The sequence below is a fragment of the Puma concolor genome, chromosome C1, assembly GCF_028749965.1.
Source record: "Puma concolor isolate L17-30 chromosome C1, mPumCon1.1.hap2, whole genome shotgun sequence".
Taxonomy (NCBI): domain Eukaryota; kingdom Metazoa; phylum Chordata; class Mammalia; order Carnivora; family Felidae; genus Puma; species Puma concolor.
In genome coordinates this window covers 220368867-220384745 of record NC_141674.1, presented here as the reverse complement: position 1 = coordinate 220384745, position 15879 = coordinate 220368867, and the positions used below count along the sequence as shown (strand labels likewise).

The following is a 15879-nucleotide window of genomic DNA, read 5'->3' as shown; positions in this document are numbered from 1 at the left end:
AGTGCGGGCATTTTAAAAATATGTCTTTTCCCAACTCATGAGCATGGAGTATCTTTCCATCTTTGTCGCCTTTGATTTCTTTTCTCAGTGTTTTATGGTTTTCAGAGTATAGGTCTTCCATCTGTTTGCTTATTCCTAGGTATCTTACTGGTTTTGGTGCAATTGTAAACGAGACTGTTTTCTTAATTTCTCTTTCTACTACTTCATTATTAGCATATAGAAATGCTATGGGTTTCTGCATATTGGTTTTGTATCCTGTGACCTTACTGAATTCATTTATCATTTCTAGTAGGTTTTTGTGTGTGTGTGAAGTTCTTGGTGTTTTCTGTATGGAGTATTCCGTCAACTGCAAATAGTGAAAACTTTTACTTCTTCCTTACCAATTTGGATGCCTTTTATTTTTCTGATCTGAGTGCTGTGGCTAGGACTTCCAGTACTGTGTGGTGAGAGTGGATAGCCTTGTCTCATTTCTGATCTTATGGGGAAAGCTCTCAGTTTTTCACTGCTGAGTATGATGTTAGCTGCGGGTTTTTCGCATTATGTTGAGGTATGTTCCCTCTGAACCTACTTTGTTGAGGTCATGTTTTATCATGAATGCATGTTGCGTTTTGTCAGATGCTTTTTCTGCATCTATTAAAATGATCATATGGTTTTTATCCTTTCTCTTGTTGAGGTGATATATCATGTTGATTGATTTGTGAATTTCAAACCACCCTTGCATCTCAGGAATAAATTCCACTTGATTGTGGTGAACGATTTTCTTAATTGTATTGTTGGATTTGGTTTGCTAATATTTTGTTGAGAATTTTTGCATCTATGTTCATCGGATATATTGGCCTGTAGTTCTCTTTTTTTTTGTAGTGTCTTTATCTGCTTTTGGTATCAGGGTAATCCTTCTTCTGTTTCTTGGAATAGTTTGAGAGGAATAGGTATTAACTCTTCTTTAAATGTTTGGTAGAATTCACCCGTGAAGCCATCTGGTCCTGAACTCTTGTTTGTTGGGAGTTTTTGATTACTGATTCAATTTCATTGCTGGTCACTGGTCTGTTCAAATCTTCTACTTCTTCCTGCTTCAGTTTTAGGAGGTTGTATGTTTCTGGGGACTTATCCATCTCTTTTAGGTTGTCCAATTTGTTGCCATACAATGGTTCATAATATTCTCTTATAATCTTTTGTATTTCTGTAGTGTTGGTTGTTATTTCTCCTATTTGTGACTTTGTGCGGGGTTATTTTTTATTTTCATGAGTCTGGCTAAAGGTTTATCGATTTTGTTGATCTTTTCAAAGAACCCGGCTCCTAGTTTCACTGATCTGGTTTTTGTTTTGTTTTGTTTTTAGTTTCTATTCCATTCATTTTTGCTCTAATCTTTATTATTTCCTTCCTTCTCCTGGTTATGTGTTTTGTTTGTTTTTCTTTTTCTAGCTCCTTTAGGTGTAAGGTAACATTGTTTATTTGAGATTTTTCCTTGCTTCTTGAGCTAGGCCTATATTGCTATAAATTTCCCTCTTTGAGCAGCTTTCGCTGCATCTCAAATTCTTTGGACTGTTGTGTTTCAGTTTCATTTGTCTCCATGTATTTTTTAATTTCTTTTCTGAAGTGGGTTGACCCACTCACTGGTTAGTAGCATGTTTTTTGTTCTCTTTCCAGAGTTTTTCTTGTGGTTGACTTCTAGTTTCATCGCATTGTGGCTGGAAAAGAGGCATGGTATGACTTCAGTCTTTCTTAATTTGTTGAGACTTGTTTTGTGGCCTAACGTGATCTTTTCTGAAGAATGCTCCATGTGCACTTGAAAAGAATGTGTAATCTGATGTTTCAGGATGGAATGTTCTGAATATATCTGTTAGATCTATCTGGTCCAATTTGTCATTCAAAGCCACAATTTCCTTATTGATTTTTTGTTTGGATAATCAATCCATTGATGTAAGTTGGTTGTTAGATCTCCCTACTATTATTGTATTACTATGGATTACTTCCTTTGTTGTTAGCGGCTTTAGGTATTTGGATGCTCCCACATTGTGTGCATAAATATTTACACACATTGTAAACGTGTAAATGTTGTATCTTATTAGATTGTTCCCTTTATGATTATTTAGCGTCCTTCTTTGTTTCTTGTTACAGTCTTTGTTTGAAAGTCCATTTTTTTCAGGGCGCCTGGGTGGCTCAGTAGGTTGAGTGTCTGACTCTTGATTTCAGCTCAGGTCATGATCCTAGGGTTGTGGGATTGAGCCCCATGTTGGGTTCTGCGCTGAGCATGAAGCCTGCTTGAGACACTCAATCTCTCTCTCTCTCTCTCTCTCTCTCTCTGTCCCTCCCACACACACACACACACACCCACACTCTCAAAAGTAAGTAAACATTAAAAATAAAATAAAATAAAGTAGTAGTATAGTAAGACCATAAAGAGAAAAACTCTCCTACCAGTCCAACGGGAAAATCAACAAAAAGCCTTCATCGTCAAGTGGAGCTTCATGGCATTGTGTCCTTTATCATTATGATAAAAATACTTTCCCGTGATTCACCTTCAGGTTTCCAGGCAGATGGAAGAAGGAGGCTGAGACGTCAGTCTGTTTAAAGGAAAGTGTTTACCCGGGCTGTCTTGAGGGAGCAAATGGCTCTTAGTTTTCAAAAGTCCGCGGTCTGCACCCGGTGTCTCAAGACTTCGTATCACAGGGGAAGGGAAAGGTGCCCAGGGCTGCTGCTGGCCAAGCTCGCCCGACCCCGCGGCCTGCCTGGCTAGTCGCGCCCACTGTGTCGAGCTGAAGTCGTGCAGCAGGAGCACAGTTATTCTTGTGTTTACCCCGAAGCTGATATCTATTTGACCCTTGTTCTTCACAGAGAAAGGAGCCAAGATTTAATTAATATCCAAGTGAAGAGCCCTGCTTAGCACTGATAGGCATACGATTTCACTATGTGCATACCTGTTACGTACAAGAGTCTGAAGTATCATTCAGTAAATCAGATGACTAGTTCTACACGCTGATGACCCAGTTTGTCCCTAAGGGGGAAACTGGCAGCATTTACAGTTTACAGATTACCCCCACGTGGGAACAGGCTGTGTGGCCCCTGCACCTGAGGACCGCATGCAGGAGGGCACATGATTCCGCATGTCCCAGGGGCGAGTTCCTCCTCTTGGAATCCGGTACTGGAGGTAAGCGGAGCTGCCCCGCGGGAATCCCGCCAGGCTGGTCACTCACCGGCCACCTGCTCTTTCACCAGGTGCTCCAGGGGCAGGCGGATGGAGTCGTGTTCCACGGTGCAGGTGATGAGGTGGGGCATGGCCCCGTCCCCCTCTGCGCTGCGGGTGTGCTGGAAGTGCTGCACCACGGAATGGATTACTAAGTTGTTGGACTGCGGAGAGGCAGCAGAAAGAACATTTGTAAGACTTGCGCTCAGGGGAGGGCGACGGTGGCACTTTCTCTCACTTCATTGTCCTTGTGGCTAACGTTTAAAAAGGAAAAAAACAGTCCCAAAGACGTTCAACTTCTGTGCTGCACCTTTTGAATGCTTGGCGACAAAGGGTTGGGGTTTCAAACTTTCGATAACGTCAGAATTCATTTCCAGCTAGTTATGCCTGTCTGGTTAAGCAATGCTACGAATTTTTAAATTTTATAAACCTATCAAAAAAAGAATATTGGGCCCCAGTACCCACTGCTGATGGGAGTGTAATCTGACCATTTTATAACTATCAAATAAGCCCTCTGACCCAGCATGTCTGCTTCTTGGACTTGACCCTGTTGCTATCGTTGCACAAAGCGAAATCATGTGCAGAGGTCCTTCCTGAGGGGGAACGCGGAAATAGCTCAACCTCAGAAAGGCTTCAGTGTCCACCAGTAAGAGAGCCCGGCAAATAACTCATGCAACAATGTTCACTGTGCACCGAGGCATAAACACCAAGGAAACCCTTTATGTGCAGATACCGAAGGATCTCACATACAAATACGCTTGCTACGTGATAGTAATTTATGAAAAGGTCACAGACATTATATACAGTAACCTATCCAATTTCTATCAAAAGGAGGAAATACACACACATTTGTTTATATATGCAAAAATATGCTTCCAAAGGTGAAAAGAATATATAAATCCAGGGGCGCCGCCTGGGTGGCTCAGTTGGTCGAGCATCTGACTTCAGCTCAGACCATGATCTCACAGTTCGTGAGTTCGAGCCCTGCATCGGGCTCTGTGCTGAGAGCATGGAGCCCGCTTGGGATCCTCCATCTCCCTCTCCCTCTCAAAAATAAAGAAACATCTTTTTAAAAGAATATATAGGGGCACCTGGGTGGCTCAGTCGGTTGAGCATCCGACTTCGGCTCAGGTCATGATCTCGTGGCTCTTGAGTTCGAGCCCCGTGTGGGGCTCTGTGCTGATAGCTTAGAGCCTGGAGCCGGCTTCGGATTCTGTGTCTCCCTCTCTCTCTGCCCCTCCCCTGCTCGTGTGCACTCCCTCTCTCTCTCAAAAATAAATAAACATCTTTTAAAAAAGAATATATAAATCTACATACTTACTTTTAACGCACAGACTCTCTCTGGAAGACACTAGCAAACTAACAATATTGGTTTCTGTATCAAGAGAGGGTAAGTGAAGAGTTCAAAGTAGAAGACTTTAAAACCACAAAACAAAACAAAAAACTTATCTCAGAGAAATGTGTGTCAAATATAAATGTAAATGCAGGGGTGCCTGGGTGGCTCAGTCAGTTCAGTGTCCAACTCCTGATTTCAGCTCAGGTCCTGATCTCACCGGTTTGAGAGCTCGAGCCTCCCATCGGGCTCTGTGCAGACAGTGCAGAGCCTGGAGCCTGCTTGGGATTCTCTCTCCCTCTCTCTCTGCCCCTCCCCTGCTCGTGTTCTCTCTCTCTCAAAATACTTAAAAAAAAGATGTTTAAAAAAAAAGGTCTTACAAATTCTTTTTTATTAGGCTTATTTCCTAAGTATTTGCTATTTTCCATGCTCTGGTAAGCACCTGAAGCTGCTATAGAAACACAAAGATGGAAAATGAAGGTGGACACACTAATGCTCCAGCAAGGCTTGACTTTAAAATTTTTTTTTTTTTTTTAACGTTTATTTATTTTTGGGACAGAGAGAGACAGAGCATGAACGGGGGAGGGGCAGAGAGAGAGGGAGACACAGAATCGGAAACAGGCTCCAGGCTCTGAGCCATCAGCCCAGAGCCTGACGCGGGGCTCGAACTCGCGGACGGCGAGATCGTGACCTGGCTGAAGTCGGACGCTCAACCGACTGCGCCACCCAGGCGCCCCGCAAGGCTTGACTTTAAACCGAACCAATTTTCCTCTTCCTCATTCTTGAAGCCTCCTCCCCTCCACTTGTTTTTCTGCAGAATCCTTTGTTCCAGGGACTCGGTATTGATTCTCAGTAATGAAGCTTGATAGTCGGCGCCATCGCTGGTCACAAGACCATCTTGAAGATGACGAACGCGGCTGGCATCCCGGTCCAGATTCCTACCGGCACTGCCTGGATCCTGTATTTTCCTATAAAACCCCTCAGCCTTTTACCCCGGGCCGGTCTGCAGTTTTGAAGGCACTAGCCTGCTGTGGCCTCCTTTGCCTGGCAAAATGATAAAACTATTGTCCCTCTTTGTCCCCAGACCGTCTCTGCGTGTTACATTTTGGCTCTGGAGCACAGAGGTTGATTTTCCACAACACACGTGCGTGTTGAGGGGACACAGAAACACAACCGGTTTTTGTATCTCATAACTGCTAAATGTTCTTATTAGCTCTGATAATCTAGCTGCAGATTCTCCTGGGCTTTCTTTTCTTTTGAAGTTTATTTATTTTGAAAGCGAGAGCGTGAGCAGGGGAAGGGCAGAGAGAGAGGGGGGGAGAGAGAATTCCAACGCTTAACCAACGCTTAACCCAGGTGGCCCTCTCCTGGGTTTTCTATGTGGACAGTCACATCACCTGTGGGAAGCAAGACAGTGACCATTACTAACTGAGAAGCCATCACACTGTCTCTGAGTTTTCCTATCAATTTAAAAGTACATGGGGCACCTGGGTCACTCAATCGGTTAAGCGTCCGACTTCGGCTCAGTCAAGACCTCACAGTTCGTGAGTTCGAGCCCCACATGGGACTCCATGCTGACAGCTCAGAGCCTGGAGCCTGCTTCAGATTCTGTGTCTCTCTCTCTCTCTCTCTGCCCCTCCCCTGCTCACACTCTGTCTCTCTCTCTCTCTCTCTCTCTCTCTCAAATATCAATAAACATTTAAAAATTTTTTAAATAAAAATAAAAGTGCATCTGAAATGGCTCAAACCTCAAACTCTTAATAAGGCAACAATAAGGGATTTAAAAGACTAATTCCAGGGCAAAATAAAGGGCAAACTCTCTTCGTTGAAATGATGCAAAGCAAGTCAATGCACACACATCACAAACATCCTATCAGCCACCTGGAATTTATTTATAGGATATATATTGGCTAATTATATCAAGCTAATTTGCAAAACAGCAAGACTAAGTATCACTCTTCTTTTAAAAAAATACCAAGAGGGAATCACATTTTATTTTTTCATATGACTTACAGCGAAAAGACGGTGAGCCTGTCTAGAGACTTTACCTCGGTGCCCCCGGAAGTGAAGATTATGTCCTGGGGTTTCCCACCTATCATCTTCGCAAGGTTGTCCCGAGCTGTGTCAATAATGTCCTTGGCCTTCTTACCTCGAGAGACCAAAACGGACACTCACTACCGTGGCTTTGCGGTTTCCCAACAAACACACGTTTAGAACAACAACCAGACGTGAAGGAACTACTCTCGGTGGGCGATTCTGAGACGACCTGTGTCCCCTTGGCGTGAAAACAACAGGCCACAACCTAGGAATGAGCCGGCGCAGGGACCCTGAAGTCCCCGCAGATGTGCTCGTCGTCTCACCAGAGGCTACAGGACAGGGGAGCCGTGGCCATCTGCCCTGCCCCCCCCCCCCCATCAAGACAGGAGGGCCAAAGGATGGAATAATTTGCTTAAGATCATGCTGCACAACACCAGAAATAAGCTCAAGAGAGCTCGTGAGCCCTCAACACAAGGTCCAATGGTGCACGACACAGGCTACTGCCTCGGGGACAGATGTACGGTCACACGGAGGCCACGCAGCCAGTGTCACCGGCTGGTGGGAGAGAAGGACCCAAATTGTATGTGGTAGCGAAAGGAAGGGCAGGCAGAAGGGAATTCTGAGGTGTCAGTGGCCCCTCTTCCTTAGTCTGTAGAGCAAAGTTGGGTGAGTATTCAGCCCCACTTGTAAAAAAAGGGGGGGGGTAGCAGGCACCATGAAACCAGTCAATCATGCATAAACAGAAATGTAAAATCACGTGGTAAAAATTAATATACAAAGAAATTCACACAATCCTTAAAAGACTATTGTATAGATTTTTTTTTCAATGTTTTATTTATTTTTGAGAGAGAGCGTGAGCGGGGCGGGGGGAGGGCGGAGAGAATCCCAAGCAAGAAGGCTCTGCACTGTCAGCACAGAGCTCCCTGTGGGGCTCGAACTCACGAACCGCGAGATCATGACCTGAGCTGAAGTCAGATGCTCAACCGACTGAGCCACCCGGGCGCCCAACTCTTGTATGGATTTGCCTTCTAAGTCGTGACGGTCTGTGGTGTTTGGTGGTGCTGCTGGATTGGAGTATGACCCCCCGCCTTTCCCAACGCACCTCGAGACCTTCACATAAGCGCTTCACAGCGATTTCTTTCCAAAGGTGGGTTTCCTAATTCACCTATTACTTTGCAAAAGCCGCCCTCTATTCACTTTTTGCACTTTTCCACAAGCCTCCGGGCGTTTCTGAGTAAGGGCTCCTGGGGCCACGTCCCCACCACTCTGTGGCCAGGAGAGCAGCTGAAGTGACGACTGACTGTTCCGAGTGCTCAGGAGGCCACGGAGGGACCACCACGATGGGGACAGGACGTGCCACGGCCACGCTGGACACAGGACAGCAGTTCCTTAAGGAGCCACACGTGCCCCCGCCGTGCGATGCAGCCACCCCGTCCCTAGGCATTCACGGCAGTTACTCTTCACTGAGAGGAAAGCAAGCGACGTCCCTGGTGACGGTCCCAGCAGCGTCACTGCTGACAGCCAGAAGCTGGAAACCGCTCATGTGTCCGGCAGGTGAAGGCGTGGAGACAGTGGTGCCTCCACGTGGAGGGGCGCTCTCCCCAGTGAAAGGACACGAGCCCCGGACACCCCGACAGCATGGATGCATCTGAAAACCGCTGTGCTCACTGCCGCGTTCTCAGGTTTGACGACGGCACTGTGATGGGAGAAAGTCCCCTCTCTTACACACACACACGGGTGGGTCCTTGTGCCTGTAACTCAGGGGCTCATGGAAAACACATGTAAACTTAGAAAGAAAGGGATCCAGGGGACGCAGCAGCACTGCTGGGACCCAGTAGGTGGGAGACGCGTGGGTGTGCGCGTTCTCACTGTCAAACGTCAGCAACGTCTGCAGCTGTTAGTGTAGCTAAGCGTAAAGGTTGGTGCTTGTAACAGACGCCACAGGAGACTCCGGACTCCTCTCTGGGTGCAAGAGGGAGTAAGGGGCGTGTGGCTCCCGCGGCCCCTTAAAGCAGCCCTCCTTCACTGGGCTGCCCCTCACACCAGAGCCCCTCGACCTCCCCCAGCAATGGCCGCTTCTTCTCTCCCTTGCCCATCTCCACCCGCCCTTCCGTTCCCTCTTGAACCCACGGCAACCAGGCTCCCAGATCTCCTCTGACCAAGGTCCCCGGGTGCCCAATCCAGGTCCTCACCTCCCCCCCACTGCCAGCAGCAGCTCGCAGGGTGGCTCCCTCCTCCAACGCGTCCCTCGCTGGGCCGGCTCCGATTCCAGACTCCAGATGGCCTTGCGCCCTGGCAGGTCCTCGGGTCCTCCCTCCCTGAGCAACTCAACACCGAACGCCAGCTCAGTGCCCAAGACTCTCCTCGCTCCACCGAGTTCCCGGTGGGCATCTGAAACTACACCCGCTCAAAGCTGAATGCAGCCTGTCTCCCCCCGACTTGTTCCTCGAAGCCCTTCCTAGCTCAGTAAACCCACAGCAACTCCATCCTTCCAGGGGCCAGGCCCAGTGAGCCTTCCCTCCTGCCTTTCCCTGTAAGGCTCTGCCATCAAGAACAGCCAGAATCCGACCCCACCCACACACCGCCCAGCCACCAGCTGAGTCAAGGCTGCTGCTGACATATTCTCCTAGCAGACTCCCGCGTCCACGGACCCCACTGTGGCCCATTCTCCAAGCAGTGGCCACAGTAATACACTTCGTACCCTCACCAGAACGGTGCTCGGCCGCCGGTAGGTACCCAACCAATACTGCTTAAATCAGCTGTTCTCAAAGTGTGGTCTGGGGAACACAGGCTGGGGAGGGGGGGACCAGGCACTTTCAGGGGTCCACAAGGTCAAAACCGGTTTCAACTTAATACTAAGACATTATTTGTCTTTTTATTCTCATTTTCTCCAAAGCATATAGCGGAGCTTTCCAGAAGCCACATGATGTGAATATTGCAACAGACTCGATATAGAAGCAGGTACGGGAAAGCAACTTTCTCGTTTAGACAGACACTAAAGAGGCTTTCACGGGTACGACAATGACACTCTTCTCACTAAATCTGTGCTCTTGGGAGAAGGCAGTTTCTTTTTCACGCAAAAAAGTTAACACGTAATGGATTCATCACTGTTTTGTTAGTGAACTCCTAAATATTTATTTCAGGTTCCCCAGTGTTGCTGTCTAGTGTGGCAAACATCTGTGCTTGTAGCGCACATAAACAAGAGTTCCCTGGAGTCCTGAATGCGCTCGAAATGCGTAAAGGGGCTGTGAGCCCAAAATGTTGCGAGCTGCTGGGATGGACCATGTCCCTGCTCCGCTCCGAGTCCTGCAGACACTGTGCATGACCTCAGAGGCAAGCCGGGTGCTCACAGTGGCCTCTACGGCCCTACGTGGCACTGTCCCCTGCAGCTCTTGAACCCCCGTGCCCACCCCACGAAAAGAGAAGTCCTCACAACCTCCCACAATCCCCTGCCCAAGACCAACGGTGGTACCAGCGTCAGGTGCGTGTCCTCTGGGCTCAGGCTGCTGGCTGTCCGCTCTGCCACCCTCCCTTCCTACGACCGCGACATCTCCAGCTGGCACGTGGCTGCATTACGGCCACATTTAGGTGAAGAAAATCTCAGATGAATGAAGAATGAAGACCTCATTTCCCAACTCCCACTGCAATTGGAATGCTAATGCACGGCCATGGGACCAACCTCTGGCAAGCGATTAGAAGCCAGAGCGATACATGCAACTTCCAGAAGTGTCGTTGAAGGACTCGGGCATCGCTTTCCCCTCCTCTTTCTTTCCTTCCTATGGGCTGGGCTGCACACAAGATGGCCTGAGCAGGAGCAGCCGTCTTGACCACTGGGGGAATGAACAGGACACAAGTGGAGAGAATGGAAGGAACCGGGGTCGCTGGCCTTGGCCGTGTGACCACGTGGGCCCCGGACGGTCAGAGAAATGACCTTCCGCCTATATAAGCTGCTGTTCCTTGGGGGTTTCTGTCTCTCACAGCAAAATGATACATTTTCTACCCTGGCTCACACACAATTTTTCCTTAGGGGGTGGGTATGGGAAACAAAGAAACCTTCTTGTTTTATAACACACCCTTCCCACTTGAACAATAGGCTGCTACTGTGCTTCTAGGTCATCGATATAGTCCACACCATGGCTTTGACAGGGTCCAGAACTCCACTCGAGGGTTTCAGCATACTTTATGGGACAAGTCCTTGACTGATGGACGCTGAGGTTATCTCCAGCTTTGTACCATTATAAGCAAGGCTTTGACAAACATCTTGGGTATCTCAACTCTCCCTACGTGTCCTTAACATTTTCCCTAAAATAAATTCTCCCAAAGGAATTATTATCATTATTAAATCATAATTGTGAAACTAATCAAACCATTCTATCATAACGGTGATTTTCTTTTCTTTCCTTTCCTTCCCCCCTCCCCCCCCATTTCTACCTGAGTATCAACAAGTGAATTGCAATGTAGACTTTAGTTATGGTTCTTAACAAAGAAACAAAGGCCATCAAAGGCAACCTGAAAGCCAGTGACAGGCTTCATCAGGTCAAGAAGGGGAATTTCTCCTTCAAGGTTGTTCTGTTTTCTTTTTTTAATGTTTATTTTTATTTTTGAGAAAGAGAGAGCGAGAGCGTGAGCAGGGGAGGGGCAGAGAGAGAGGGAAGTAGGCTCCAGGCTCCGAGCTGTCTGCAGAGCCCCACACACGGCTTGAAGTGGTGAACTGTGAGATCATGACCTGAGCCAAAGTCGGACTCTTGAACGACTGAGCTGCCCAGGAGCCCCCTTCAAGGTTACTCTTAAACTTCTTTATAATAAATGTTTTTTATTAGCATTTTATTGTCCTCCATATTCTCAAGTTTAATTCACCAGAAAATACAATTTTACTAGAGGAAAGATAAGATACAAGGCAACGTCCAAAAGATTAACTAGAATACACGTACCAAAGAAGTTAATGAATGACTAGCACCTGATTTTGAAAAAGCTTTTAGTTACCAAGCTGTGAAGCTTTTAGTAAACGAACACATGTGAAAACCCACAAAAGCCTGTAAAGTTGTATACAAATATTACTAAATCCTAGAGCTTGGCAACACTCTGTTGAAAGCTTTTAGTTCATCACAATCCATATTAAGATTATCTTAATTATCTGATAAGCATTAAATTAAAAAGGTACAACTTTAGATCACTATGTGAAAAACATAACACTCCCGACTTGAAGCAAATTATTTTCCAAACCACCAATTTAATGATCTACATTAAAACAAGAATAAATAAGAATATTTTTATTATAACAGACATTAAGAATTTTAAAGTAAATTTCATTTAAAAAAAGGCCAGGATTGGGGCGCCTGGGTGGCGCAGTCGGTTAAGCGTCCGACTTCAGCCAGGTCACGATCTCGCGGTCCGTGAGTTCGAGCCCCGCGTCGGGCTCTGGGCTGATGGCTCAGAACCTGGAGACTGTTTCCGATTCTGTGTCTCCCTCTCTCTCTCTCTGCCCCTCCCCCGTTCATGCTCTGTCTCTCTCTGTCCCAAAAATAAATAAACGTTGAAAAAAAAAAAATTTAAAAAAAAAAAAAAAGGCCAGGATTATATGCAATCGTGATGATTTAAAGGTTTTGCAAATTTTGTAAGACTCAACTGAGACAGACAGATATGTGAAAGGGTTTCAATAGGTACTGTTATTACAAATAGCTCTTAATAAAACATCGTTTTCATCTGAGTAAGGGGGACGGTGTGTGTGTTCCAAATGAAAGATCATCAACCAGCTCAGTGTACAAGTTTGGACTTCTCTGGAAAAACAAACAAATAAAATCTACCAAAAATTACACCTGAGACTTGCAGTTAACAGAAAATCTCTCCACACCAAGTGACCACAAGTGGTGCACAATTTCTCTAAGAGTGCCCCGCCCTCCATATCTCGGATCTGTGAGCACCGTCTAGGATTACCTGTGGGGTAAGGACTGCTGGGATTCCCCCAGGCTTCTCTCATGGCCTCGGTCACGACCTGGATAACCTCTGGCTCAAGCGGGGTGGTTGCGTTATAGTCCATGTAAACTTTCCTGCCGGAAAGAGAACAAAGATGTGTCTGTTAAGGAAAAGGAGACGGAACCCGGAGCACGGCTGCCCTGTGTCCGTCGCCTCCGCAGGAGCAAACAGCAAGGGCAGGGAGCTTCTCTGCATGACCACCACACAGGCTCCACCGGCTGCACTTGGCAATCCCCCAATCTTCATGAATTACGGAGAAGGTATGTCCGGTTTTCCAACAATCTAGTATTTGCTAGCGTCCTCTACAATCACTAGAAGAGCGTCCATTTAGATCTGCAAAACCTCTTTCCAGCCCCTGGTAGGAGGATCAAGGGTCCTGGTTACAAGGACAGGTCTGTCTCCCGTCCTCCACGCAGAAGGAGGGGAACCAGGCACACCCAGTAGCCACACATTCCAGAAGTTTTTCTTTTTTCTCTGTAATTTCTGGTTCGGCCAGAGGCGCGGGTGATCTGGGTGCCCACTCCTCTCCACACCCTCCCCTTTGCTCCCTGACAGGAGCGGACCTGCTTCTCCTCCCTCCCCCCTTCACTTTCCTGTGCCTCCAGTGACCACACCCCCGCCACCCCACTTTCTTTTTGGGTCTTGGCTCCATCTTGACCTTCTCGTGAAGCCCCCTACAGCAGCCAGTCCCCTTCCTCCCAGCACCCGGAGACCCCCCGCTCCTTCCTCTGTCCCCATGGCACTCGGCAGCCTCTGACACACTGCACTGGTTCCTTGTCGACTGTCTGCCTCGAGAGGCAGTAATAGAAGGTCAGGTGCAGAGGCCCATGGGTTTTGCCAGTTCTCCTCACTGCTCTGTCACCAACACTGAGAACAATGGCCAGCACACAGCAGGGGCCAGACTTGCAACAAAGTGTCACAGAAAAGCACATCCCCTGAAAGATCCCTCCTAAATAAAATTTATCTGTATTTCTTTTTACCAGTATCAAAACCCTTCAGATACTTTCTTAATAGATACAATAGGTAATCCTGCCTAATACTATTATTTTACCTGATTTTAAAACCAGTAACAGTTTTTTAAATGTTTTATTCATTTTAGAGAGAGTGCACGCACTAATGGAGGAGGGGCAGAGAGAGGGGGGGACAGAGGATCCCAAGTGGGCTCTGTGCTGTCAGCAGTGAGCCCAATGTGGGGCTCCAACTCGGGAACCGAGACATCAAGACCCGAGCCAAAGTGGGCCGACTGACTGAACTACCCAGGTGCCCCTAAAATCAATGACAATGTTTAATTAAACCAATCCACATGAAAATTCAAATACAATTACCAACTGTGGCTGTTAAAAGTCTGTTGTTGTTGTTTTTTTAACCACAGTGTTTTAATGCAACATCTTGCTGTCCAAAGTCACCTGACTGGTTTGAGGCTTTGGCAAGTTTGACCCTTGGCCACTCCCACTTGGCAATGTGCTGATTCTGCTGTGACTGAAATCTGCAAGGGCCGCTAATTTTGCTGACACTTCCTACTAAGTATCCTAAGTTTCCTCAAGCTACTAGTGTCTGCTCAGCGACTGCAGCTTTTCAGTCTGCTGCTGGGGTGAGCTAATCCATGGCCTGAGTTTCAGATGAACATTTTATAGATAACTCTGCTCTATTATTGTCTTCTTCCTTAAGATGCTATCGTTATCGGATGCGAAAGCTAAACTCTGTTATGTCCATAACCAAAATGTAATAAAAAGGTACTGCGAGCCTCCTCTCCACTCGAGTCTCCCTTGCAGGGCTTTCCCCTAGCCCCTCTGCTCAGTCTCCACCAAAGCAGACTGCCTAATGAAAAAGAGGGTCAGATTTCGGCCTGGACCGGAGTTTTAAAGACACAAACACTCCTCATATTCGGGTGCAGGGGCACAGTGGACCGGAAGGCCAACTGCTCAGGCCAGGGGCCCGGGAGGCACGCTCCACAGACCCTCCTTCCTCTGCGCGGGTGCACCAGCCAGTCCTGCGGCTCCGTCTCAGAAGCCCCCCTTCGCCACCACTGCCACCACTCCGGTCCACACCACCTCCCTCTCCCAGATTTTTACAAGACTCCCAACGTTGCCCTGCTTCCTCCCCTGTCCCACCACCCCCTCCCCCCGCGCCTGGAATACACGTCCCGAAGTCCTTCCTGAGCTCCGTGGCTCCGCTCGCTGACCGTCGCCCTGCCAAGCCCTCCGCTCCAGCCGCGCGCTCGGCTCAGCCCCGGGGCCGGTGCAGCGGCTGCTCCCCCGCCCCGCGCGCTCTCCCCGGACTCGGGCGCTGACTCCCGGACGTCACTTGGCGCGGGAGCCCCGGCGCGGCGGTGCTTCCCACCTCGCACCCCGCGACGCAAGCCGCCCCCCCGACAGCGCGCCCGGCCGCAGGCCCGCGGGGACCGCCAGCTGGCGCCCCCCTCCGGGCGGGTCCCTCCCCCGGAGAGACCAGTGCCCGCCTCCGACCTCCCCCGGGGGGGGTACCCCTCCCTGGAAAGACCCCTGCCCACCGCTCCCCACCGCCCGCCTCCGGCCTCCCCGGGCGGGACCTCCCAACCCCGAGGGCTTCCCGGAGGAGGGCGCCGGCCGCTTCCCCCTCACGGCGCGCACCTCTCTGGTGGGGTCTTCTCTCCACCGTCGCCGGGCTGACTCGCCGCGCGCCCGCGCGCATCCCCGGTGAGCGCCACGGCCGCCTCCATCGGGCCCCAGCACTACCCCAAACGGCCGACCGCGCGGGTCGCGCCCGGGAGCGTCTCCTGGAGGCCCGGCGGAGGGGGCGGGGCCGCGAGGCCCGGGCGGCGTCCGGATTGGCTGAGCTTTGCACTCCGGCCAATGACTGGGGCCAGCACAGGTGAGATGCCGATTGGCTGAGGGAGGTCAGGTGACGGGTGTGCGTCACAGGGGGCGTGGTGACGGAGGCTAGGAGGCGGGAGTGAGCGCCTCTCAGGATTCCGCGCTGGTCCATACCCGCGGCAGCCGGGGCCGGGGCTGGCGCCGGGGCCGGCCTGTCAAGGGGGCACTGTTGTCCCCATTTTATATATGGGGAAATTGAGGTACGGTATGGAAAAGCTCAGCACCTTGCCCAAGTTCACACGGGCAGTGAAGGACCCAGAATTTGAATTCGGGAATGCTTTGCCAAGAAGGTGAATTCTAACTGGCTTTTCGTAGACTTTCTCGGTTTGACCTCCTGTTGGGGTCCAGGCGTTGTCTCTTCCAGCTCTGCAAGCCTCTATATTTCTGGGTTCCTTATTTCTTTTCATTCTTGCTGGCAAAGTGAGCTCATTTCTTGCAACGTGCAGCCATAGCAAAGGACACAGCAAAATTTAAGAAGCAAGCAGACACCCAGGAGTTCA

At 49.0% G+C, this 15879-nt stretch overlaps 1 protein-coding gene and 1 long non-coding RNA gene across 4 annotated transcripts in view; both read right to left on the bottom strand.

Annotated features, from left to right (window-relative positions):
* The window catches only part of SCLY (selenocysteine lyase), a 33068-nt gene extending 17757 nt beyond the window's left edge, over window positions 1–15311 (bottom strand). Inside the window, exons 1-4 of one of the 3 annotated variants that reach the window (XM_086720082.1) lie at window positions 15137–15311; window positions 12489–12601; window positions 6566–6666; window positions 3195–3348 (exon numbers count right to left, since the gene is read on the bottom strand). In XM_086720082.1, the coding sequence (XP_086576208.1) occupies window positions 3195–3348; window positions 6566–6666; window positions 12489–12601; window positions 15137–15225 (457 nt within the window). In that variant the 5' untranslated portion in view covers window positions 15226–15311. Of the gene's footprint in view, window positions 1–3194; window positions 3349–6565; window positions 6667–12488; window positions 12602–15136 lie in introns of those variants that run through there. The other 2 variants (XM_086720083.1, XM_086720084.1) reach the window with 2 other exon arrangements.
* On the bottom strand, window positions 5039–6159 carry LOC147578769 (uncharacterized). Its single transcript, XR_015255655.1, has 2 exons — window positions 6005–6159; window positions 5039–5914 (listed from the first exon to the last, which is right to left on the bottom strand). It is a non-coding gene; the product is annotated as an uncharacterized LOC147578769 (long non-coding RNA).
* Window positions 15312–15879: the final 568 nt, after the last annotated feature.